Source organism: Tenrec ecaudatus, chromosome X (genome assembly GCF_050624435.1).
Source record: "Tenrec ecaudatus isolate mTenEca1 chromosome X, mTenEca1.hap1, whole genome shotgun sequence".
Taxonomy (NCBI): domain Eukaryota; kingdom Metazoa; phylum Chordata; class Mammalia; order Afrosoricida; family Tenrecidae; genus Tenrec; species Tenrec ecaudatus.
Window position 1 is genome coordinate 166,357,731 of NC_134548.1, and position 26,449 is coordinate 166,384,179.

Consider the following 26,449-nt stretch of genomic DNA (forward strand, 5'->3'; position numbering starts at 1 on the left):
GAAACATTTCAATGGGCATTCCGTCAATTTGTGGAGCCCTCTTTTTGGCTAGTGAATTTAGTGAAGTTTAAACTGTTGGATTGGGGATGGGAACGCGAGCTCACGTTGGGCGCATGGAAGAATTACGATCAGTTGAGATGCAAAAGCGGCAAAAGGAGTTAATTTACTAGCTCGAGCTAGGGCTTCCCTCACTCCACTGCCCAGCGCAGCGGGGACCCAGCATCCAAAAGGGAATCGGCCCCAAGTTCTTTGTTCCCTGGGCTTTTATGGGGCCAGGGATTGGGGGCAGTCCAGTGTTGCTGCTCTTTAAATTTATTGGAGAAAACTTCTGGCGTCAGCATGGTGCAGTGATGGTTGGCGAACAGATTCACGCATGTTTTCTTGACTGGTCAATCGGGGGTGGTGGTCGCTGCAGCCTACTGGTCAGTCTGGGACAGGTGATGCCTTCTCTGACAGAATTACCTCAGTGCCCAGGAATCTGAAATTAGAGTTTAAGCCTGCCCCAGACTTTGGTTTTATACAGCCTGTTATGGTGCTGGTGCCGGCAGTTGTAAACCAGGACCCCACAAAACTTCTTCCTTTAGTACCATTGGTTTTTGCTCATATCCTACTGCCTGACATAGTGGACTGTCGACGAGTTCTTCTTGGGACAGTGCCTCTGTGTATTTTTTCTGTCTTTTCTTATAATTCCTGCATCACTCAATACTTTGCCCATAGACGCTTTCAAGATTACAGTGTGAGGCTTGGCGTTTGCTCTGAGTTCTTTCCGTTTCAGATGTGCTGGGCATGTTCTTCCCGTTCGGCTTTCTCAATTCCAGGTCCTATCACATTTGCCTATGAGATTTGAATTTGTCTTCTCAAGCTGGCCTTTGAAATTTTCTGTGCAGCTCTTTGTCCTAATCATCTCTTTCAAGTGTCCTTGTGTTCCTCTCCGGTGATTCCTGCCTCCGGCCTTGTTGCACGTTCCGGCTTGAGTAAATGAAGATCGCTACAATGTTTGTCAGACTGGCCAGGACTGCAGAGGGGATACCCAAAATACCAGTCCATCAGTGCAGTGCCCCCTGGCCAAGCCTCTTATGTTATTCAGGGAGGGACGATTACAGAAAGCAGAAGAAAAAGCTATTCACAATTCTTACATTGCTAAGTAAGACAAAGATATATTTAGGTAAAGTTGCAGGCGCCATGTTTCATGGTCCCTTTCCTGGGTTTTGTATCCAGCTTGCCCCGTCTAACCTGGGGTGGGAAATGAACATTCCCGTCCCGTGGGGGAAAAACTTAGGGTGAGTTAAACAATTATTTTCCTAAGGCACTCAGCGAGCTGCATTGCACTGTGATGTTAAAACATTACCTTGGGCCTATCAGAGGCCCGTCAGAGGGGATTCCCAGGGGAGAATGCCTTTTGCAGCGAAGTACTCTTGTGACAGTTCTGCTTAAATGTGGTGACAAAAGCTTGTCTAGTTCAACCTGAGAAAGGACCGGGCAGGGTGAAAACTTAGGAATGCCAGAAAGAAGGGCGTTGTGGGGCGTGCTTGTGGACAGTCACTTGCTGCTAGATGGCGGTTTTAATGGTGTTGATCTCAGAAACACTTAGAAAAGCATTGTGGTTTTCATTTGTTTTGACGTTTGAATCTCACTGAGCTCTGCTTTATTTTTTAGATGAAACTATTCAGAATTGACCCAAAAAAGGCTTGTGCGGACTTCTCAATAAAGCAACACTTTTGGGGGATCAATTTTCAATAGTGTCACATTAAAAATAAAACCAAAAAAAGGGCCACAATAGGCGAAAGCCTGAGCAGTGTGGTTAATAGCGTCAGCGGATTTGAACTTGGTTTGTACTGCTAGCCAGGCGGTGTACGCATGCGAGCTTTTGAACCTGAGTCAAATGCTGTGCAACTCCAGGAGTCTGCTGGCTTCGTGTGTGCGGCTGCGTGTGCCACCGTTTCCCGCCGCCCGGGGCTTAGCCGCAGTACTCACTGGGAAATGTGACCATCAGCCCCTTGAAAGGACAACCCAGCGTGAGAGATCTGCTTGACTGGCGGTTCTCCAGCGGCCGTGCCCAGGTCGGCCCCTAAATGAAGAACCCATCCTCTCCCGGGTCCCGCCCACCTAGGAACTTTTGGGTGTTCGGTGGTTCGAACTCTCCAAGGGCGGCAGCTGTGTCAGTCGACTGATGTAAATATTCACAGCTTGGAAATGCACACAGGCGGTTCCATTTTGCCCATGAGGGTGTTTCTGAGTCGGATTCCACGCGCAGGGCAGTGGGTTGGGTTGGAGTTCCCTCTTTGTTGGGCCGTGGTCCCTTTCAGAATCTAGTGAACATGACTGCCTTTGTGCTTCCCAAATGCATGGTCAAGTCCAGTGCAGCTCTCACTAGCGACACGATCAATAAGTACTGAACGCTCTTTGACAATTTTGAATGCTCGGTTTATTCACTGCAAACACACCGTAAACAATCTAATAATCCTACCGTTAACTCAAACTAGACTATCATTTGACACAAATATCAGGTGGAGGGGCAACACGTTACATTATTCTCTCAGCCTCAGAGTCCCCATAAGCATTGCTGTCATCGGTGTGCTCAGCCCGGGGAGAGTTGGAGAGAGCAGGAGTGGATGTCTCCTTGGTTCCTAGCTCACAAAAAAGTCAGTGTCTCTACCCGGGTTTATATTGCAGTTCAGCTGTCCGTTTGACGTCATTCTGGAAATTCCGTGGCGTTTGGCCAAGTCTTATGGTGGGGGGGCCCGTCCCCCCGCCCCCAGACTTTCTGGAGTGACTCTTCAGACCATCTGTTGGTTCTTGGCAGTGGCTCAACATTTAGGTTGGGCCTAAATCTTATATTTTCATTTCTTTTCCAAAATGCAGTTTCTTGTGTCCATGTCTTGCAAGGTGGTTCTAGGGTGCTCCCGTCATGCAACACAAAGAAATGAGGTGACTCGCTTATGTATGAAAGGGCAACAGAAGGTGCTAGTATCCCTTCGCTGTCTGTTTCCTCCACATCTGGCTGAACAGTTTGTGTGTGTTATTGTAGCTAACAGTTATGTCTGCTCATTCCATTTCCAAGGAGAGGGGTATTTTGCTCTTTGAGAGAGACAAAGAAAGTTCGATGAATTAAGATTCCTTGTTTGATCTAGAGAACCCCCTGGTGGCTTAGTGGTGACTAGCATGGCTGTGACCCCCAAGATCCGCAGCTTGAAAACACCCTTTGGAGACAGATGAGGCTTCTACTCCCAAAGTTTCGGTCACAGAAATCCACAGGGGGCAGGGTGACCCTGTCCTGTAGGTTCACTATGAGTCAGCATCGTCTCCATGGCAGGGAGTTTAGGCTTTTGGTTTGACTTTATTTAACAAAAGTGTCTATTGCAGCTCACAGTTTGATCTTTAGCTCAGAGCAGGGGATGCTAGCTCCTGGGAGGTCCTGATCTGCAAGGCCGACTTGGGCAGAATGTGCTTTGTTGGTATCTAGCCTTCCCCGGCTCTTGGGCCTGGGGGTTTCATTTCAATAATGTTTCTATTCACTTGAGTCATCACTCCAAGACAAGCTTGATGTCCACCCTTCACTCCTCTCCCCCTGCCTCAGCCCACCAGGACAGGTTGCCTGAGAAGCCCCTTCCTAGAAGGCTGGACTCCAGCAAAATTGGAGGCCTTCTGAGCCCCAGACCAGGGGGATGGGACGGGGAAGGGCAAAGCCAGCGAGCAAAGGGAGGACAGTTCCCAATCCCAAGAAGACCTTGTCTTTGCCAACCAAACTGAAGTTGCCAGCAGCACGTGGAGCCTGCCCTGGTCTTGAAGCAGTGGGCTGCTCTGGGAGGGGCTGTGCCTGGGTCCCCTCTGCCTCTCCCTCAGCAAAGAGTCTCTCAGTGGTGCTTGAGAGGCGACTGTGGGTGGAGGGGAAGTAAGCCTGGTCCCTGCCACCTGTTCCCTAAATGCGTTTTTCCCCTTCCTCAGCACCTTCTTGGGGCATGAAGATCAGAAGGTGGCCACCCCAGCCAGAGAGGTGTCGAAGGAGCAGCCCACAGATCTGGTGGGAAACCCAGGAGAGCCTGCCACCCCCAGTCTGCAGTCCACAGATGCTGGCAGTCTGGAGGGGCCGCGCCACACCCAAGGACCTGACCTGCTCATCGAACTGGAGGACCACTCGGGCAGGTGACGACGACTGGGTATACAGTGATCATGCTGCCAGCAGCTCAGCATGTTGCTCTCTGTATGTGTGAATGGCCAGGTGCCTGCTCAGAGGCGCGGGTCCAGTGAGTTAGATGGACAGAAAGCAAAAGGAGGGATGGGGGGGGTGAGGGGGGCTTTACGCCCATGGTGTCAAAGGCCACTCTCTGAGAGGTGGGTGTGCCCTGTGTCTTCAGAGTGAAGAACCCCTCGAGCTGCTTGGTCACAGCAACAGGCACTGCCACCGCCGAGCAGGTGCACACTTTCCCTCCACCGCCCCCGAGTGGATTGGACTCCAGCGCAGCCACGTAAGAAGGGACACGTGGTGGTGGGACAGCTTACTTGCCCGGAGCCTCTGGGCCTCTACTGCTCACAGCAGCCCAGCAGCCAGGGCCTCCGTGGTGCTGTCTTTGGCTCCTGTGTGTGGTCCTGAGCATGGATCTGCAGACAATTCTGTGTCGCAAGGAGGAAGGAACTGAAATAGCACTTTCTGGGGTGTGGGTAACCAGTGGCCCTGACCTTGGAGGGCCTTGCTATGTCCCTGGTGCAGCATGCCCCTCCATGGCCCTGTAGGCTGAGGGGACCCTGCCCAGCCAGTGCAGGCCCGATGTCTGGACTGAGAAGGGTGAGGTGGTGGTGGAGGCTGGCCGGGAAGACAGTGAGGAAGGAGGGCTGCAGCCAGAGTCTGAGCCCAGGTCCCGCTCTCCTCTCACAGCAGAGGGGTCCTCTTCGTGAAGGAACACACCAACATCAGCGAGGTCTCATCCGGGAAGCTGTCCTCTTCTTGCTACAGCAGGTGAGGGTTCCCTGGTCCCTTCTATTCCATGGCCGCCCCTATCCTTTGACATATGGTCCCCTGCTCAGCGTGGAGAGCCCACGTTCCCACCTGCTCACCTCCGCCCAGTGTCCCCTCCATCAACATCACTGCTCTATCACTTCTGCTCCCTCCTGCCCTGTCCCTTCAGCCCTCTGCCCTGCCCTGTCCTGAGGATGCTCCCTGCCGCTCCCCACACCTGCCTGAGACAGGGCCACTATGGTGACACACAGCAGCCATCGGGAGCTGCCTTAGGAGCAGGCCACGGAGTTAGAGGAGTCACACAATTTACTGGTTGTTAGTACAGTCACAGGGTCTGTCTGAATCATTTTCATCACCCTCAAAGAAAGCCTATACACATGCACTGTCCCCCACATCGTTATCCCCAGCCCAAGGCGAGCACAAACCTACTTCCCACTAACTAGCTTAGCCTCCGTTTTGTTGTGAGTTACAAATTGGGCTGCTAACCCCAAGGTCAGCAGTTGAAAACCCCCAGGCCCTCCATCACAGAAAGATGAGGCTCTCTCCTGGAAACATGTCAAGTCTGAGCATGCACAGGGGCCTTTTGCACTCTAGGCTGCCGTGAGTTGGAAGTGACTTGATGGCAGTGAGAGCTTTGCTCGGGGAACCTTCAAAATGAGAAGTAATGTAAGCGAAACTTGTGGCACACTTGTGGTACCCATTGCCACAGGTGTCCAGCATTTGTCTCTGGTTAGAGGTTTGAGTCCACAAAGAGGAACTGAGGAAGAAAGGCCTGGCCATCTGCAACCTAAAGAGCAGTCATCGGAAACGGTGTGGAGCATAGTTGGTTGGTTGGAGGAAGGAATCAGAGTCACTGGGTCTATGAACCATTAGCTAGCAGACAGTTGATCGCTTCTTTTTGCACAGAGGTGCTGAGCAAGAGAGGACTGAGTGTTCAGATCTCAAAACTCAGCTATTGCAAACCCTGGGAAGTCCAGTGCTGCTCAGACACAGAGGGAGAGGCTGCCAGGCAGAGCCGAGGTGCTGCTAACTGACTGGTTAGTGGAAGCTGGCAGAGGAGATCCTGGGTGATAGAAAGACTTATTTTATGTGTGTCCAACTGCTAACCAAAAAGGTTGCGCACTCCACTTTATCCAGAGGTACTTCAGAAGAAATAGCTGGCAATCTGTTTATGAAAGATCACTGTGGGTTACCGTGCATCCGAATTGACTAGATGGCCCCTTCTTGGTTTGTGAAAAGATGGTACCGGAATCGCTGACTAAGTGTACAATTAAGGTGCCCAGCTGCTAGCTGAAAGGTTGGAAGAAAGCTCTGGCAATCTACTTCGGAAAACTCAGAGACTGTAGCCAGGATGGAGCCAAGCGCTGCTTGGGTGCACTTGACCACTGGTTACTTGGTTGGAAGGTAGGATAGTGTGATGCCAATGTTCATGTGCCCTACTGGCGGTTCTAGTTCACTCAGAGGTGCTGAGTAAGAACATCCTGGCGCTTTGCTGCGCAGGCAGCCGTTGCTATGCCCTGTAACGCACAGATGGGGGAGGCTATGAGTTGCAGCCGATTCGCTGATTGATGAAGATGACACTGAAGCCCAGAGCGGTAGAAAAGGTTTGCGTGGCTCATTGCTAACCAAAGTCTGGAAGTTCTAGTTTACCAGTGGCGTTGTGGAAGAAAGGTCCATCAATCCGATTTGTAAAGCAGGCCCCGAAAACCCTGTTCAGCCCAGTTCTTTTCGGACACCCCCGGGGTCACCGGCAGTCAGTGTCCAAGTACTGCTAACTAGTTGTATTCCTCGGAAGCAATGCGATGGTTATAGAAATAGGCCCAGCTAACATGAAGGTTGGAGCTTCTCCGTGGACTTCAGTTGTGCTCTGCCATGAGACAAGGTTGCTGGGTGGGATGCAGGAAGGATAGGACTCCCTGGTAGGTGGAAATGGTCATTTCCCCTGGGTTCAGGGAGAAGATTAGGCTCTGTTTTACTCAGTGGTGACACAGAAGTAATGCCTGGTGATGCAGTCGTGAGAAAGAGGCTGTGGAACACTCAGGAGAGCACAGTTCCGCCCGAGATATTCTGGCTCCCCGTGAGTCAGAGTCGACATGATTCCTGGTGGTTTGTTGGAAGGTGGGGAAAGCGATGGCTGGGCAAACATTGAATGGGTCTGGAGTGTGGAGGCTGAGGTTTGCACACAGATGCTGAGGAAGAAGCCCCTTTTTATCTACATCCCAAGCAGCAGCCAGTGAACCCAAAGGGAGTTCAGCTCCACTCTGGAGTTTCTGGTTGGCTTTGTAGTGTTGTCGAAGAAAGGCCTTGCAGTTGACGTCAAAGAGCAGCCAGTGGACTCCTTGTGCCGACACAGTGACGCGGCAGTGCCTGGACACGGCCTGTAGGGGAACTGATGGCTGATTGGCCGACCCCGCCCGTTTCTCCTCTCTGCTTGTTTCCACCTAATGTTCCCACCCTGACACGTCCCTCTATTCCATGTCACTGTCATTGTCAAGTATTAGGTGAAACTCGCCTCCTGGCTCTGTCAGGAAGTGGGAATTTCTTAGCAATAAGCTGTAGCCCAAAGGAGGTCAGCCCCTGGGGGAAATTTTAGTCACCCCTAATCGCAAAAGGGCCCTCCTGAGTGAAGAGCCACTTCTGCCGGAAAAACAACCAAACACAAATAAAAAACCTCACAGCCATTGAGTCAGTTCTGACTCAGTGCAGCCATTGTGGCTGGAACTGGAAGGTCAGCAGTTCAAAACTATCAGCCGCTCCTTGGCCTGAGGAGTTCAGACCAATACAGTGTTCTCTAAGTGGCCTGCTGTGGCGCTCCCCACCCTCAGAACGTCTGAAAGCCAAAGACCCACGTCCCCGGAAATGGCTGCTTTCTGTTCCGTGGATGTCGCCTAAGTCCTTTCTTTCGTCACAAAAGCAGTATTCGTGGGAACAGGGAGACAGACTGCAAAGGAAGCCCGCATCCTGCTCCACGTACGGCTGTGATGTGGGCACGGGGCCTGCTGGCCCTCTCTCCCCCTGCCCATCCCCAGTGTCTGGCTGTGGAGGTGGATGGGCTCCTAGCCCCTGTCTCCCTCTCCCTGACGGGCATCCTTCCTGTTAGGAAATGAGCCAAAGGCCTCCCCTGGCTCCATGGGGCAATGGGGGATGGCTGGCTTCCCTGGTCAGAAAGGGCCCCCAGACCCTGACTGCTCCACCTCCGTCACTGTCCTCCTTGCAGTGTCCACAGTGGTGGTGGTGGAGAGGACACGTGGGACATGGAGAAGCAGTTCCCATGTGGCAGCAGGTCTGCCCATGCCCCCTATGGGAGAAGCCCCTGGCCCACCATTAGAATCCAGTGGCATCTTGGGCCAGGCTGAAGAACCCTGTCTGACTGCCCCAAACCTGGAAGGTCCAGCTTGGGGCCGAGTAGGGAGGGCTGGTCAGCAATCGGGAAGTCCCAGGGATGAGGAGACGGAGCCACTTGTTTCTCAGGGGAGTGTTTTGGCGGGCAGCTAGGGAATCCCAGCACACAGAAAAGGGTGAGTTAATTCTAGAGGAGCCGATTGGAGCCAGCCACTCACTCACCAGAGGATGGCTGAGCACATTTCCCGGGGGGCGACCCACCCATACGACCTCTCTGTCCCCAGTGCAGGGAGGACAAGACCAGGCTCTCCTTCAATACCACTGTCAATAGTCTCAGGCCTGGACCAATGGCAGAGAGATCTCCTAAGGAAACCAACCTCAGTTAAGCCCAGAGGCTCAAGGCAGGTAGACAGGGTTGAAAGTCAGCATCTAGACCAGCAGTTCTCAACCTGTGGGTCGTGACCCCTTTGGGGGTCAAATAACTCTTTCACAGGGGTCGCCAGATTCATAACAGTGGCAAAATTATAGTGATGAAGTGACACCAAAAACAATTTTATGGTTGGGGGGTCACCACAACATGAACAACTATATTAAAGGGTCATGGTATTAGGAAGGTTGAGAACCACTGCTCTAGACTGTCACCTTCAGACTGAGGAGGCCCCATGGGCAGACCATCTAGGGGGTTGTTCTCAGGGTCCTAATGGCAAGGTGAGCTCTGAGATGTGGGGCTGGGAGCTGACGAGGGTCCCAGAGAGGAAGGGCCGCCTGATAGGATCCACTGCAGAGGTTCCTATATGCCAGCCTGATTCCAGGGGGCCGGGGGGGGGGGCTTGCTTTTCCTGTCGCAGAACAAACGGAAGGCTCTGCACGTACTGCAACCGCGAGATTGGAGACTGCCCGAAGATTACCCTGGAACATCTTGGCATCTGCTGCCATGAATATTGCTTTAAGGTAAGAAGGGGCGGGGCGGTACAACTCAAGTCCGGGAGTGGTTGGTGGCAGGGAAGTGCATTCTCTCAGATCCAGAGTCAGAAGTCCAAGTTCAGGGGTCATCAGGAGCAGGTCCTTTCTCACCTTTACATAGCGGCTGGTATCCTTGGCTCTGCTGGGAACCTAACTGAGGGCATTTGACCAACACAGTCACCTTCACACATGCATCCTGCTCATACTAAGTTGGGACAGGGCACTGCCAAGATGCTGGGGCTGGGTCAGTTGGGCCGCACAGGGTGCCGGGAGCTTTGCACTTTTACTGTGATTGGCACCATGGGAGCCGATTGCAACTGAGAAGTGAAGAAGGGACAAGGATGAAGAGCAGTCCAGCCACTGGATTGGCAGGCGGGGTGGGGAAGGTTGGATTTTGTGACGTATTTGAAAATAAAGCTAACAGGTGTTGCGGGGGCCGAGTCAGTCCATGGGTGGCCAGTTGCCATGACTGTAAAGACAGAAGGGGGGCAGTTTGGGCACATGACCAACGAGGGCAGAGGCGGAGATGGGTGCAGGTGAGAGTCCACTCAAGAAGCGAATGCGGTTGTGTATCAGGGCACAGGGACCCTATGTGCTGAGTGGAGCAGTAAGTTCACAAGGGGCCTTAGGGTCCTGTTGGAGGCGGAAGGGATGGGAGTCGGAGGCAGAAGTGGTTGCCCTCCGAAGGGCCCAGCAGGCTGGCTAGGGCTCCGTCGGCACATTGGTGACCTGCTCTAGGCCCATGAGTGTCCCTTCTCTGTGATACAGGCCTTTCCCTCCCCGGGTCTGCCTGCCCAGAAGCCTGCCTAGGGCTCACTGTGGAATGCTTCTCTCTTGAGTTCCTAGACCCAAGCTCATCTTACTGCAGCTGCCCCTACTGCCCCGCTGAAGGGAGATGAGGGCACCCCAACACTGCACCAGCCCTCAGGGACCCCACCCCTCTCAGCATGGACACTCCACAGAGGCCAGCTGTGGTCACTCGTACTTCGTACATCGCAAAAGTGGAGGGGTCACCCTGCTGGGGAACAACACCTCCCTCTCTCTGGCTCACAGCTTTCCTTGGCCTTTGAGCAAATTGAATCAAATAGGACTTAGACAAAATGGTGTCTTTCCACAATGTCAGATTTATTTGTCCAATAGGATGACAAATCAATAGACAAATTAATGAAGCTTCATGGCCCTTTGAGAGTGCTGGCAGCCTACTCCTTATGCCTTGGACTGCTAACCTCAACATCAGCAGTTTGAAACCATCAATTGCTCCAAGGGAGAAAGGCAGGGCTTTCTATTCCTGTAGAGTTTACAGTCCTGGAAACCTACAGGGCAGTTGGACCCAGTCCTATAGGGTCACCATGAGTTGGCATCGACACAATGGCAGTGAGGTTTTTTCGGTTTGGCATGGTCCCGAGTGTTAGGAGGACAGAAGGCAGGAGCATGGCTAACAATTCAACTATATCCAAAGCGTCCATGGTGCCCACGTCCTCCGGCAGTTACTCAGGATTCGCAGTGGGCGAGTACCGTGCTTGGAGACACGCAGAAGGGAAGGGCTCAGCCTCCAGTGGTTACAGCTGGTCTTCAGGCGCCTCTCCTTTCCTCAAGGCAGTGTCTCGAAGAATCGGCCATTAACTCTCAGGGCCCCCAGAGGAGGTTGACTGTGCGGGGTGAGCACGGACTGCTTGCTGGCTGTCTCTTTTGCTGTGTGGCTGGGACATTCATGTGTCATTACATATGTCATAATCACGTCATTTTTCTTTTCGGTCTAATACATATGCTCATACGTGACTGCTTCAAAAACAAAAGAGGCACTTCCAACCAAATCCCCTGCTCTGGCCTCAGCCCCTGTAGACACCATTCCCAGCAGCTCCCTGACTCGCCTCCCCTCCCCTCCCCCCCTCTGGAGGGCCTGCTTTGTTTGAGGTCTGAATTTTGCTTGGGTTTTCAAATCCAGGTATAGGCATGCTTTGTCATTGTGCTGAATCATGTGGGGGTGGGGCTGTGTGTTCTGCACCCTGGGGGCGCACATTTGTTGTTTTGTGATGACTCATGCCATGTGGGGGACCCTGTTGTGGACCACGGAGTTGGGGTGTGGGGTGCCCTTTGGGCAGGGTGGAGCCCCCTGACCATTGGACGACTCGACTCTCTTCCAGTGTGGGATTTGCAGTCAGCCCATGGGTGACCTCCTGGGCCAGATCTTCATTCACCGGGATACCGTGCACTGTGGCAAGTGCTACGAGAAGCTGTTCTAGGTGGGTCACCGAGGCTGGGCTGCCCGCACAGTGTGCCGTGCCTGGGGTGGGGTGGGGGGGCCGGGGAAGGATATGAACCCTACACTGCAGCCTGAAGCACAGTGCAGACACTGTCCTTGGCATGGACTGGGAGGGGAGGCACTGGGAGCTGGACGGAGCCCTCAGGCAGCACCCCTACCACGCTTCTGTCACCTCATGGCTTCTCTTTGCTCCCCAGGTCAAGATGCTGCTGAGGAGGAGGCCTGCCCTGCCAGTCTGGGCCTTTCTGCCTGCCACCCTTCTCCCCCCAGTTGATTTCATCCCATCTTCCCTCTCCCTGCCCCAGGCCACCTGCATGTCCCTGGGGGCAAAGTGCTGAGGCAAATGCATAGCTTCGACAGACACTTAGCACAGCTGTCCTGGGGTCTGCCAGGACTAAGAAGCAAGCACCTCACAGGCTGTGCCCTCTCCTCTCCCAGAAGCCACCGCAGGGGCCTGGCCTGGGGCTTTCCCCCCTCAAGAACAGCTCCTCCTGCATCCCAAGCGACCTCAGCAGCCAGTGCTTGTAATCAGACTTGCTAACCCGCCCTCACGTGCAGTCATCATAATAAACACTCAGGTGTCACCTGTCGCATTCTAAGTGTCATTCTTTGGGGTGGCGGCTGTTGGTGTGATCCCCTCTCCTGGTACATGAAAGCCCTGTGACCAAACCCATTGTTCTCGGGCCAAGTGCGCCTCATGTTGTGTCACAGCGACCCTGTGTACAACTGCACAGAGCACTGTCTGGTGCTGGGCCATCCTCCCGCTTGTTCTCTACTTTGAGCCTATCGATGCAGCCACTGTGTATAAGATTTCGCAGATTGCAAATCCTTATGGGAGTAGCCAGCCTCATCTGTCCCCCTCAGAGTGGCTAGTGGATTAGAACCAGTGATCCTGTGCAACAGCACCCCAGGGTTCCTGTGGGAACTCTGCAGGCAGTGCTTAGGGAAGTCTAGATGGAGCCTGGTCAGCAGTGGACAGAGGCGGCTTCCTACACTTGTAAAGGGTGACAGTCTCAGAAAGCCCCAGGGGAAGTTCTAACCTGTCCTGCAGGCTCACGGTGACGCAGAATGGATGCACTAGCAGTGAGTTGGGCTTAGGGAATAACATGTACCTGCTAACAGTCATTATGCCCTAACATTGGCTATCTGCACGGATACACACCTCAGTGACAGGCACCATGCTCACACTGCTATGCCACCATCAACCACGGTGATCTCCAAACCTTTTCCCTAACCCCACACTCAGTGTCCCATAGGCCAGAGGTTGGCAAACTTTTGCCACAGAAGAGCCATTCTGTCCCTCCCAGCAATTTAGAAATTACTTGAAAGCCACAAATGTATTTTCATAAACAAGTGAAATCACCCTTATCTGAATAATATCCTTTCATTTTGTTTAATTTGGCTTCTGAGCCATGTGTATGGCACTAAAGAGCTGCACGGGGCTAGAGAATGGCAGTTGGGTGGCTTCTGCCCTAGGCAATCACCACCCCTCATGACTCCCAGCCCCACTCTCAGATCTACATACACTTAAAAAAAATCATTTTATTGGGACTCATACAATTCTTATCACAATCCATACATCCATCAATTGTGTAAAGCACACTTATACATTCATTGCTTTCATCATTCTCAAAATTCACCTTCCGCTTGGGTTACTAGAATCAGCCCCTCATTTTCCTTTTTCTCTCCCCGCTCCCCCTCCCTCATGAGCCCTTAATAATTTATAAATTATTGTTTTGCCTTATCTTACACTGCCCAGGGTCTCCCTTAACCCACTTTCCTGTTGCCATCCCCCAGAGAGGAGGTTATATGTAGATCCCCGAGATTGGTTCCCCCTTTCTACCTCTCCTTCCCTCCCGGTATCACCACTCTCACCACTGGTCCTGAGGGGTTCATCTGTCCCAGATTCCCTGTGTTTCCAGATCCCATGTGTACCGCTGTGCATCCCTTGGTCTAACCAGGTTTGTAGGGTAGAATTGGGATCATGATAATTGGGTGTAGGAAGCGTTTTAAGAACTAGAGGAAGGTTTTGAGTTTCATTATTGCTACACTGAACCCTGAGTGACTCATTTCCTCCCCACTACCCCTCTGCAAGGGATGTCCAGTTGTCTACAGATGGGCATTGGGTCCCTATCAAGATGATGATCCTCCCCCTTTGTTGCTTGAAACCTGGTCCCCTCAGCCCTTCATGATCACACATGTTGGTGTACTGCTTCCATGTGGGCTTTGTTGCTTCTGGGCTAGATGGCTGCTTGTTTACTTTCAAGCCATTAAGTTTCCACACACTATATCTCTCGATACCCGGGCACCATCAGCCTTCTTCACCACACTTCCGTATGCACACATTCGTCTTCAGCATTTATGTGGGGAAGGTGATCACACAATGATGGTTTTTGTCCTTTGGTGTCAGCTACCTGGTCCATTCAACGCCTTGTATTCACTTAGGCTGTGTGCTTCTTCTCTGTGGGCTTTGTTGCTTCCAAGCTAGATGGCCACTTGTTTGCCTTCAAGCCTTTAAGACCCCAGATGCTATATCATTCGATAGCCGAGTACTATCAGCTTTCTTCACCATGTTTGCTTATGCACACGTCTGTCTTCAGCAATCATGTCAGGAAGGTAGTTATCACGAAATGACCGTTTAGCTGAGCAAGGCGCTCTTGTATTTCGAGAATGTTCGTAAGGAGGCACAATGTCCACCTGCTACCGTACTACTAAACCTGTAAATATATGCACATAGGTCTTTTTCCCCCCATAAACATATTTACATATGTACATGTCTGTATTTAGGCCTCTCTGTATGCCCTTTGCGCCTACTCTGTTCCTCTCTTTCCTTACGCTTTCCTCCTGTCCCACTACCATGTTCAGCCCTCATTCTGGTTTCAGTAATTCCTCTCGGTTACATTGTCCTTGGTCACTCCCTACCAGCACTCCCATCCCCTCCCTCCTCTGGTTTAGAACCACTCGTTGTTCCCTTGTCCCTGAGTTGGCCAACACCTCCTCTCTTCCCCTACCTCCCACGCTCTCATGTCCCTCCAGGACCGTTGGTCCCGTTATTTTCTTCTCACATTGTTTGTCCAGCCTATCTTGTCTAGGTGGACCTGCAGATATAGTAATATGCACATAAAATTGCGGATGGCTTTGACCGCACCAAAGTGGCACATAAGAACGTGGCGTCGATGGCAGCAACTCCGACATGCTAACAACAACAACAACAAAAAAAAGCCACTGACATAGAAAATTTAAAAGAAGAGAAAAAAAGAAAACAAAGAGCAAAAAATTCTGTTAGTAGTTTGAGGTCTGTTTGTTGGCCTTTAGGAGTGTTTTCCGCAAGAGTCTGATGGGGTGCCTCATCCTGGTCCCAGTGTCCATCCTTTATACTCCCCCAGGACCTCCTTGCTCTGCTTCCCCCGCCACTCCATAGCACCGGCTGGCATGTTCTCAAGGCCGGAAGCGATGCCACCAGTATTTAAAATACCAGCGGGCTCACCCACGGTGGACAGGTTTCAGCGATGCCTTCAGACTTACTCTGACCTCCACCCTCTTTTCAGAAAAAAAAAATTACTCTGCACCTCTCTGCGAGTCTATCTTCTTGAAACGAACACACAGAAAGACGCAGGGGTACGCTGGCCTTCTTTTAAGCATTGCCATTTCTCTGGACACCATGCAACGCAGTACAGAAAGATGCTACTGGAAATCAGCCACTGGGAAGCTTGCAATCACAAAATGGGCATTGCAAACCAACCACATAGCACACAGAAAATTAAAACAACAGAGAAGGATATTACAAGACAAACCACGGATAACATCAAAAAGCAGCCAAAGGCCTGGGCCCCCATTACTTTGGTTAGCAGCGGCCTTGCCTCGCCGCCATTAGCTATTTGCAGTCAGGTTTGTTTTGCCGGTGAGCAGATCTGTGACCACACCGAACCCAAGTTCCACTCAAGCCAGACGAAAGGCAATGACCAAAGGTTAGTCCTCTCACCGCAATTGTCACCCACCACCAAGTGGAAGGACCTGCCTTTGCAGCACGGTTTGAGCTGCAATTTCACTGTAAGGGCGGTTACGTTTGGAGCAGCTGCTTGAAAATATGCAAGGACACTCTGGGAGCACCTGCAGTAGCAACTGACCAGCTATCACTTGGGGGCAGCGGAGGAGGCATTTATTTTTCTCAAAAGAAAACAAAGAATCTCTTTTCATGCACGAAATATCGATTCTCCTTTACTCTCAGTTTGCGAAGTTTCAGCAAATTATAATTCTTGGCAATGGTTTGTCTTCATTGGTGCAATGAACGTTAACCCTCAGCCTTGGCCTTCATCCTCCACAGAGGTTTTGCAATGGATGGAACGCTCCACCCTGTGAGAGCCTCTACAGTGGGAAGGACGATAGCATGTGCCTAATAAATGTGACAATAACATGAATGATACGATAATATAGCGGCAATATAATAATGTGACTAATACATGTGATAAATGTGAATGAGAGCCTCTGAACTGTGAATGTTCCATCCACTCTTTGCACCGTGCTAGTGCTCAGAGGCATGCACTGTGTAACAGCGGGTGCTGGCCCGAGTTCCTCACCAACTGTATGCAGCTTCCCTCATTGAAGTCCCATTCAGTCATGCTGCAAGCACACAACCCCTCGTCATCATGTTCTGCCTCAAGCGTTCTTTCCGTGCTGGACAGAAATGCTTACCTTATCCGCAGGAACATTGGCCAAATGTTCCTAAAGATTTATAGGCCTAATCACTTTATTTGAGACAAAAATATATTTTGGGCAAATTGGGCATATGGGTAATGTATTGTTTGTAGGCAGCTGAGTAAAGCCATAGTTCAAATATCCAATACTATCTTGTCTGATTTTTCCCCCTTACATTCAGACATGATATTATTTGTTTAAAAAAGTGTGCTTATTTATCATAATTGGAGTATAACATTATCAAGAAATATAACAATTTATCTAACTGGAAAAGCTCAATTTCTCTTAATGAAACCAAAATATTTTGCAATAGTTGTGTTATTGGGACAGAGCCTGCAGCATCAGGTATATGGTGGTTTCCTCATAAGTCAACAAAAGACTGTTTGGGCCAGGTCCGGACGGGGCAGCCCCCACCTCCTCTCCGGCTCCTCAGGAAGATGAAACCTCACAGCCCCCATTCCCAGCCTCTCGGGAAGATGGATGACCTATTGAACCATGCAACTCCTGCCCCAGCACCCCAAAGAGCTTATCTCTCCAGGCTGGGTCTGTGTAGCCCCTTCCCCAGCACCCCAGGAAGCAATTTATCTTCCAAGGTCTGTTCCTATAGCCCCTTTCCCAGCACTCCAGAGAGCAGGTTTGCAAACAACCAAGATGACTTCCCACAGGTCACATCCTGACTCAAGGCCCTGCAGCTGTAAGCGATAAAAAATCTCCCTTTCTTCTGTCAACGTATACTTCCTTAGCTCCAGCCCTACTGCCTCAACGACAAGCTACAAGCTCCCTGACCTAACTCGCTGGGTTGTGGGACTCGTCCCGGACTTTCCCTTGCTTTAAGACAGCCTCACAAGACTTCTCATTCCTGACTCCACCTTATCTCCTTCTGAGCCTCCGTCTCCAACCCCTCAAAGACAAGCAGACAAAAAAACTAATGAGACCAATAAACTAGGTTCTGTTCTTTACTCAGCATTAGATATCTGTATGCTATAATAGCCAAATAGCAAAATAAATTTATCAAGAAATAATTAATTTAAAAGTACAACATACAATTAAGATCAGCTAATAGTTTCTATTTAGTTTGCCTTTATTTAAAAAATTGTCACTCTGAACACATTATTTACCTATTAACACAGAAGATTTGATAGATAATAATAAATGTTGATGATGAATAATTTTTATGATTTCACTTCCCTGGTTTTATGAATATTGTCAGAAAAAGATGACAAATATATCGACTATAGCTTTCAACACAAGCCTGATGTTATTTTATTCGTAGCAAGGTCTAGGGGACACAGAAATGTATGGTAGATTGGTAAGAAAGCATAAAAATACTTGTAAATTTGTGTTTTATTGAAATAGCAATAATACAATTTTCTTTGTATGTGATCTATAAAGTTGAAATTATTTAATATGAATTAAATGTGAAACACGTATTGCACTTGCACTATTATTAGCTGATTGTCACACAATTCAGAAAAAAATTAAATCAGACCTCATACATGGTAAATGTCTTGGGGCATGATCTGAAAGGTCATCAGTTCGAAACCACCAGCTGCTCCTTTTGGGAGAAAGTCAGGGCTTTCTATTCCTGTAAGCAGTTGCAGTCTTGAAATTCTCAAGGGCAGTTCTACTCTGTTCTGTAGGGTCACTATGAGTACGCATCGACTCCGTGGCAGTGAGTTTGGTTCTTTGTCTGGTATTGTAAACAAATCATGACCTGCACATGTTCCCACCAATGCATGTTTGCCTGCTAATGCTCGTGTGTTGGTAAACTTGAACACCATCACTTGTAACTACTGATAGGGTAGTTGACCAGGTGGGAAGTCCGGGTTTCACGTGGCTCTGGTTTTGGGGGCCCTGTGCACAAGCCTACTGTCTAATGTCTTCGGCATCATGCCCTCCCCCCATGACCCACAGCAACTTACAAGTCTGGCCCAGCGTTGTCCCTGGCTGCAAGGAGAGACAGGCCTCTCAGGCCTGATACAAGACTCACTGTTCTGACTCCCTGGGCACACGGTCAGTCAGGGTAGAATAAAACACCCAGCAAACTGCAGATGCGGTTTCCCTCAGGAAAGGCAATCTGGTCAGTTTTGATTCATGTAAACATCCATGAGCCATGAGGCTGCCAAGTCAGTGGTTCAAATCCACCAGCTCCACTCAGGGAGAAAGACAAAGCTGTCTGCTCCCATAGCGACAAACAGACTCAGAAACTCTAGGGTCGCAGAGACTCACTTTACGAGGGAATCAACTCACAGGGGTTGGGTTCTTGGGGGGTGGGGCTTTCTAATCCTTCCTATTGCCCCTCCCTTTGCCTGCATCAAGGAATCTGCTGTTTGTCTGGAGAGATTACATTGCATTTTAAGTCAATTTATATCAATGTCAGAATTGGGCCGGGGCTTTCAAGGATGAATATGTGTGCCGGGAGCCATTGGATGGACCTGGTACGTACAGGAACGCCGAGAGGCCACCTAATGAAGCCTCACACTCGGTGTGCCAGTGAAGTACGAGATGCAGGTGGGGCAGACATTGTCTTTGTGGGGCACTGGAGCTGATTTGGCCTCCTGAAACTTCCCCAAAGTACAAGGGACCAGTAATTTTGACTTTAACATTGCATATGTTTTACCTATTTTAAAACAAATTACAGAAAAGCCTGCCCCTTTGTCGGTCAAAGACAGTGAGATTCGTCTTTGCTGTCACAAAAGACCTGGGACTTTAGGCACGTGCCAGGGCCTACAAGAGTCTCACGGCTGGGAGCAGGGCCAGGGTGACCAGCCAGATTTCCCAAAACACCCAATTGCAATCCTGCCTTACCCTGGCGTACTGACTTTGAAACCCCAAAACTCCAACCCAGGGTTCGACTCACCGTGACCAGACAGGACCAGCAGAGCTGCCCCAGCGCTTTCTGAGTCTGTCAGTCTCTGTCATGTGTGGGGTGCCTGGTATGGTGCTTGGACGGCACAGTTAGCAGTCCAACTCTTAACTCATGGTGCCATCTGACTCTAAAGCTACATTTTATAAGCATTGTGTGCAGGCATGCGCGCGCGTGTGTGTGTGATGTGTCACCCGTGGTGAGCAGGGCCATTAATATTGGCACTGGGCTATGGCCCCTGATCTGGCGGTGGGAAAGGGCAGGCAGGCGGTGGAGCAGTAGCAGGTGGGTGAAATGGGGTTGCGTTCAGGGTGACCGGCCAGCGGTGACCTGGGGTTTTAACACTAGCTCTGTGGGGAGCCCTGGCAGGTCTCATATCCTTGTGATATGTGTCGCTCACCCTTGTGCTTGGCTGTCTGTGTCCCCCACCTCCCCACCAAAGGATACATGCCCAATCAAAAGGAAAGCTGAAAAGGCGCCAAACCCCCCTCACCCACGCTGTGCACATGCCTCTATGCGGGAAGCTTGGGATATGAAAATTAGGTGAATAGCCATGACTGCGCGCAGCCAATAGGGCATAGATACAACAGATGAGTCTCTGGGCAGGCTGTAACGAGATTGGCTGACACCTCAGGCGGGCTTGGAATGTAAATATTGGAGGTGGGGAGAAATTTCGGGGAGGAGGGCGGGGCCGGCTAATGCGCAGCCGCAAGCACCCCTTTTAAACGGCTGCACCAAGCCGATCTTTGGTGGTTGCGAAGGGGTCTCTGCTCGCATAGGTTCTTCGTTTTCGGTAAGGGGCAGACTGGGCACCCCGGGCAAGACTAACGGTGTGGAGAGGCACTCAGACTGAGCTGCTGGGTGCTCTGCGGGGCTGGGGGATAGGTCCGTACCTCGACTCCACGAAGAGGAGGGGTTAGAGGTCTTTGTAATTTGGTCACTGTAACCCATTTTCATCCACAGGGTGTGCTCCGGGTTGGGGTGTGGGAAGATGTAAGGGTTCAGACAGCACCAACTGGGTTGCGTGCAATGTGAGCTTGTCCAGAGCACCGTTTGGGGACAGTTAAGAGATTGAGGGGACGATACGGAACAGGTTTCAGGAGAGTATGAGGGCTAGTGGGGAACACGGGCCGCGTGTTGGGGGCGTGAAGGTGCCTGGAGCAGAGTTTGGGGTAAGTGAGGGGGGCACAGCCCCGTTGGGGCAGTGTAATGGCCTCTGGAGCAGAGTTTGGGGCGAGTGGGGCGCACGGCCCCCTTTGGGCGTTGTGAAGGTGCCTGGAGCTGAGTTTGGGGCGAGTGAGGTGCACGGCCACGTGCTGGTGGCGTGAAGGCGCCTGCAGCTGAATTTGGGACGAATGGTGGCCACGGCCCCATTTGTGCGGCGTGAAGTTGCCTGGAGCTGAGTTTGGGGCGACGGGGTGCGCAATGGCCGCGTTTGGGCGGCGTGAAGCGCCTACAACAGAGTTTGGGGCGAGGGGGTGCCACGGCCCCGTTTGGGCGGCTTGAAGGTGCCTGGAGCTGAGTTTGGAGCGAGGAGCAGGGCACGGCCATGTGCTGCTCTTCAAGGTGGCGCCTGCAGCAGAGTTTGGGGCGAGGGGAGGGGTGGTTACGGCCCCATTTGTGTGTCGTGAATGTGCCTGGTGCAGAGTTTGGGGGGAGGGGGTCCAGGCCCCGTTTGGGCGGCATGAAGACCCATGGAGCAAGTTTGGGGCAAGTGGGGGGCACGGCCCCGTTTGGGCGGCTTGAAGGTGCCTGGAACAGAGTTTGGAGTGAGGCAGGGGGGCATGGCCACGTGCTGCTCGTCAAGGCGGCTTCTGCAGCAGAGTTTGGGTCGATTGGGGTGGGGGCACAGCCCCATTTGTGCGTCGTCAATGTGCCTGGCGCAGAGTTTGGGGCGAGGGGGGCCACGGCCACGTGTTGGGGATGTGAAGACGCCTGGAGCACGTTTGGGGTGAGGAGGGGGCACGGCCCCGTTTGGGCGGCTTGAAGTTGCCTGGAGCTGAGTTTGGAGCAAGGGTGGGGGGTGGCACGGCCACGTGCTGCTCGTCAAGGCGGCGCTTGCAGCAGAGTTTGAGGCGAGTGGGGGGCGGTGCACGGCTCCATTTGTGCGTCGTGAATGTGCCTGGTGCAGAGTTCGGGGCTAGTGAGGGGTACGGCCCCGTTTGTGAGGTGTGAAGGTGCCTGGAGCAGAGTTTGGGGCGAGGTGGGGCACGGCCCCGTGTTGGGGCGCGAATGCGCCTGGAGTAGTTAGTGGCGCGGGGATGGGGGGTCGGGGCTCCGTTTGAGCGGCGTGTAGGCCTCTGGAGCAGAGTTTGGGGCGAGTGGGATGTCACGGGTCGTGGGGGTGGGGCATGAAGGTTTCTGGGTCAGGCTTTGGGCGAGTGGGGGCTTTGGGTGCACTGGCCAGGGCTTGAGAGGGTGGAAGTGTGTGAAGGGGGCATGCGCGGTGAGGTGCGGTGGATGCAGCATGAAGGTGCCTGGAGCCCAGGTTGTGGGGAGGGGAGGATGGGCGGGCTGGGGTATGTAAGGGGTTGCGGGCTGAGCCTGGGGGACACTGAGTGAGAGGAGTGGAGTTGGGTCGGGGTACTGACTAGGCTGTGTCTGGGCTGGGAGCAGTAGGAACCAGGTTGGGAAGTGAGTACAAAATGGAGGATTTGAGCGAGGAAGATGTGCGTGGGGGCAGGGAGTAGATTTTGTATCCCTTGCTACAGTCCTTCTGAGTTATTCCGGGATGGGAGGGAAAAAAAAAAAAAAACAACGGAAAACCAACAACCAAGGAAACAAATTTAAAAAAAAACCCGTTGGCATTGAGAGCACTCTGACTCCTGGCGTCCCCATGTGTGTCAGAGTAGAACTGCAGCCATAGGGTTTTCAGTGGCTGTCCTGAGGGGGCGTCTTTCGCCAGGCCTTTCTTCTGAGAGACCTCTGGAGGGGACAAAAAACAGCTACCTTTTCATTTGCATCTTAGCGTTTTACATCCCACTTGGACTGCACTTGGGAGTCCACTCCAAGTCTGAGGCTCCCTGAGGGGAGCAGGGGCTCCGTGGGGGGGCGGCTGGAGGCGGGGAACATAACACACTCCTTCCCTTGTCTCCAGCAGATTTTGCCCAGCTGCCCTGGCCCAGGACTTGACTGACTGGGATCGTGTGGGGTGCTGAGTCACCTGTCTGGTACGCAGCCGGGCCCTAAGTTGGGTGAGCAGTGTGCTGGGAGGAGCCCCACTGCCCCTGGTCAGAGGCTGGGAGCTGTCAGCTGTCTGCATCTTTCCCACAATGCTCCAAGCTTCCTCAGCCCCTCATTGGCCACCTTCCCCCTTGTTGCGTCATTGGTCTCAGACCAGTGACATCACCTGTTGCTCACGAGCTTTAACCACACTGGGTGACATTCGCTTGGCACAGAGGCCACTGTCCTGTTGCCATAGCAACCCTACAGCTTGTCACTGCCTCCCTGCCTTGAGATAAGCTCCAGCCCTTTCAGCTGTCAGGTGTTTGCTGAGGGGGCGCTGAGCTGCCCCAGACCCACAGCCCCTGACTTGGGCCCTTTCCCTGCACAGGTCCCTGTAGCGGCATCAGGAGTGCACAGTTGAGAAGGTCAGTGGGTCAGGCTGGTGGGACATCCCTCACACCCAACCCAGAAAACAAGGGGGCAGCAGCCCCAGGGAAGGTGGGGGCTGGGGTGGGGAGCAGGAACTCATGAGCACATGCCCCTTTGCATTTACAGACTGTCGCTGGCTGTAGTCACCCTCAAACCCGAGACAGCCATGGCCGTGGCCCTGTTGGAAGACTGGTGTAAGGGGATGGACATGGACCCCAAGAGGGCTGTGCTTATCTTGGGCATCCCGATCCAGTGTGGCGAGGAGGAGATCAATGAGGCCATCAGGGCCACCCTGGAGCCCCACTTGCCCCACAAGGTGGTGGGCTGCATGTTCCGCAGGGAAGACAACGCCAAGGCTGTCTTCCTGGAGATGCTGGCGCCCATGAACTATGCTCTTATGCCCACTCACATCCTGGGAAGAGGGGGTCCCTGGGAGGTGGTGGTGAAGCCCCGCAACACTGACGATGAATTCTTCAATCACCTCAATTTCTTCCTGAAAGACGAAGGCCGCCGCTTGGTCGACGTCATCACGAGCATGGGCTGCAAAGCTGCGGGGGCCAGTAAGGCGCCCAGAGAGGTGTGCAGCTTGCAGTCCCCGCATGACAGCATGTGGTACCGGAAGCTGAAGGTGTTCTCCGGGGGCCAGGTCCCACTGCCCAGCGAGGAGCCCTTCGAGATCTGGCGTGAGCAGGCCCAGGATATGCTGCGCCTGTGGCAGGTGACCGAGTTCGAGAAGCGGCGACGGTTGCTGGAGAGCCTGCGTGGCCCTGCGCAGGCCATCATGCGCGTGCTGCGGGCCAACAACGAGGCCATCTCAGTGCCCGAGTGCCTGGATGCTTTGACCCAGATCTTTGGCTCCAAGGAGGACGGCCGCACCTCCCAGTACCATTTCCTGCAGGCCACACCGAAGATCGGCGAGAAGATCTCGGCGTACTTGCTGCACCTGGAGCCTTTGCTCCACAAGGCGGTGCAGCACAGCCCCATTTCCATTCGCAGCATGGACACAATCCGCCTGAAGCACATCCTGAGCCGGGCCTCCCTCACTCCACCTCTCCGAGGTAAGTTAGAGCTCCTGGACCAGCGATGCTGCCCCCCAACTTTCCTGGAGATGATGAAACTCGTGCGCGACGAGGAGGCATGGGAGATGACCCAGGCACTGAGCAAGGAGAAGTCCAAGGCAGGGAGCAGGGCCCACCGGCCCTACAATAGGCAGGTGGCAGTGGAGGTCCACGCCCCTGCTGTCCAGGCCCCTGTCATCCAGACCCCTGCGCCAGGAGCACCTTTGGTGGAGAGCGGCACCCAGACCTGGCAAGAAGGGATCTCGACCACGAAGCGTCGCCACCTGCCCTACAACTACAGCGGTGCCCAGGCCAACCCGGCTTTGTTTGTGAAGATGGAGACCGAGCTAGCTGCCATGCCTGAGCTGCCAATTTCCTTTGAGGAGTCGGGAAACGGGGTGGGGGCTGGGGCAGTGAGCCACCCCAGGCCTTAAACAGTACAGGCTCAAAAGCACAGGGCAGCTCTTCACCCGGGGGGAGACACTGGGAGGAGGGGGCGTCCGATCAGGCAGCAGGGGGGGAGAGTGGGTCCGGAACCTTGGATGAGGCCAAGGCTGAGGGGGAGGTCAGGGCTGCTAGCTCAGTTTCAGCAGGAAGAGTCCCCACTGTGCCAACCACAGACAATCTCTGGAGGCCCTGCAGCAGGGCCCAGGAGAGAAAGAGGGGACAGAGACCTCCCAGAAGGCGTGGGGGCAGACATATCAAGGTGGAGCCACACTCACGTAAGAGAAGTGTAGCTGAGAGCTCAGGACCAAGGTTGGGCCCTTTATCAAGGCCACCCCCTAATGCCCACCCCAGGAAAACTGAGGTGGAGGTGACCAGTGGCCCCCAGCCTATGGAAGATCAGGGGAAGTCTTCCTCGGGGCCACCCCATCCTGGAGTGAGGCCACCAGGAGCCAGGGCCAGCGAGGGAGATCACTGCAGCCTGGAAGGAAACCCTCATAGGGGGGATGGCAGAGTTAACCCTGTCTTCAGGATGCTCTGCACTACCCTAGGGGAGCCCCAGGAGGGTAGCATGCAGGATGCCCTGCGCCCTGATGGAAACTGACACCTGGCCAGCAGCCTGGGCTGGCTAATGACCCTGTAGCCTGCTTCTAGCTAGTAGATGTGAGGGCAGCTTTGACAAACATGATGAAAAGAATTTGAAATCAGGGGGAATAAGAGAGGAGGGGGAGGAGGAGAAATAATTGGAGGAAGAGGAGAATCAAATTCAAGGAGGCAGAGGAATAGTTGGAGCAGGAGGTGACAGAGATGAATCTGAAATTAGAGGAGGAGGAAGACTAATGGGAGGAGGAGGATCAGGAATTAGAAGAGGAGGAAGAACTGGAGGAGGAGGTGGATCAAAAATTCAAGGAGGCAGAGGAATAATCAAGGATCTGAAATTAGAGGAGGAAGAATAAGAGGAAGGCCAGAAATTGGAGGAGGACCAGTTTAGGGAGATGGGGTTGTTTGTTGTTTGTGTTCATGGAGGGCCACTGTAGACAGGAGCAGACCAGAGCAGGCCAACAGACTCCCAATGTCCTACCACCCAGCACATGCCCAGGGCCACTGCTCTGGTTTGGGGAGACTTGGAGAGGCTATCATCAAGGAACCAGCTACTAGGGCCTCCCTAGGAGGGGACCCTTCATCCCTTGGGGTGGCCTGCTCCCTGCTCTGGAAAGCCCTCCCGAATCTCTGTAGGCCCTGTATCCCCCGTCCTGCAACACCCGCCCCCCGCCACCACCACACCACCATCACGGACAGTGTTGCTTCTTCTTGGGGAGCTGTGTGTTTTCATCTGAGCAGTTCCTCCCTGGAGACCCCAACCCATCCCGGAAGCCGGTGGGAAGGATGAATGGAGAGACTCGAGAGTGGCAGCCCTCAATCCGAGGGCGACCTGGGAAGAAGGATGGACCAGGGACTGGGTAGCTGTGGGGAGCCCTAAGAGGACTGTGCTTGAAGATCCAGCCCTGCTGTTGATGGACTCAGTTTCCTTTGTGTAGTAATGTGTTTTCCAGTGTCCTTTGCCTGTCCCTTGGACCAAATCATGAGGGCAGTTGAAGCTCCTCATTTGGGGCCCATGGGGGAGCGTGGCCCCTGGTGGTGGTTACCTGTCCCCTCACTTGTGATCTCTTCCCTTCAACGGTTCATTTGGTTTCATTCAATAAATCTTGTTGCTGAGTCTTACCTCTGCTATGTGGCCTGGGGGTTGGGGGATCGGGCCTGCCCTAGGCAGGAGGAGACTTGGCTTGTGCTGAGTACAAGGCAGGTGTATGCTAACTATTAGGAAACTCCACACCAATTTCTAAAGTGGCAGGATACTATCCCCTTGCAGCCTGCTGAGCCCCCAGTGTACCCCTGAGGAGCCCCTAGGGGGCAGGTTCTGCTGGAGTTTGGGACACTTTTGGCGGAGCACAGTGGCCCGAGGGACAATTCTGGGGGTGTAGTGTGGGAACAAAGCAGGGCCAGCAGTGGTCTCCATCTTCCACAACCCATGGGCAGCCCTTGGTCCAGTGTAGTGCATTAGGACCTTGGGGAGGTGGGGTAGAGTGGCAGGGTGGTGCTGAGTGACATGGCTGGGACCCCTTCAGCATTCCCCCTGCCATCCATGGCCTTCCCAGCCACCTCGGGGGACAGTCAGGCCTAGAGGGCTTGGAGTTAGCCCTTTCAGGCCCTGCCCACAACAGACCCCTGCTCCTAGGCCTCAGGACCCTTGGGCAGGCTCAGGTCTGAAG

The 26,449-nt window shown here is 53.0% G+C and overlaps 2 protein-coding genes across 2 annotated transcripts in view; both read left to right on the plus strand.

The window, feature by feature from the left end:
- Positions 1-12,081, plus strand: part of ZNF185 (zinc finger protein 185 with LIM domain) — a 52,283-nt gene extending 40,202 nt beyond the window's left edge. Inside the window, exons 17-22 of the mRNA XM_075539224.1 lie at positions 3,946-4,143; positions 4,356-4,466; positions 4,874-4,954; positions 9,145-9,247; positions 11,404-11,502; positions 11,720-12,081. Coding sequence (XP_075395339.1) covers positions 3,946-4,143; positions 4,356-4,466; positions 4,874-4,954; positions 9,145-9,247; positions 11,404-11,502 — 592 coding nt within the window. The 3' untranslated portion in view covers positions 11,720-12,081. The remainder of the gene's footprint in view (positions 1-3,945; positions 4,144-4,355; positions 4,467-4,873; positions 4,955-9,144; positions 9,248-11,403; positions 11,503-11,719) is intronic.
- Positions 12,082-22,825: 10,744 nt separating this feature from the next.
- PNMA5 (PNMA family member 5) lies at positions 22,826-24,169 on the plus strand. Its single transcript, XM_075538500.1, has one exon. It carries the CDS (start codon positions 22,844-22,846, stop codon positions 24,167-24,169), a length of 1,326 nt encoding a protein of 441 aa, XP_075394615.1. The 5' UTR covers positions 22,826-22,843.
- The last annotated feature ends 2,280 nt before the right edge of the window (positions 24,170-26,449 follow it).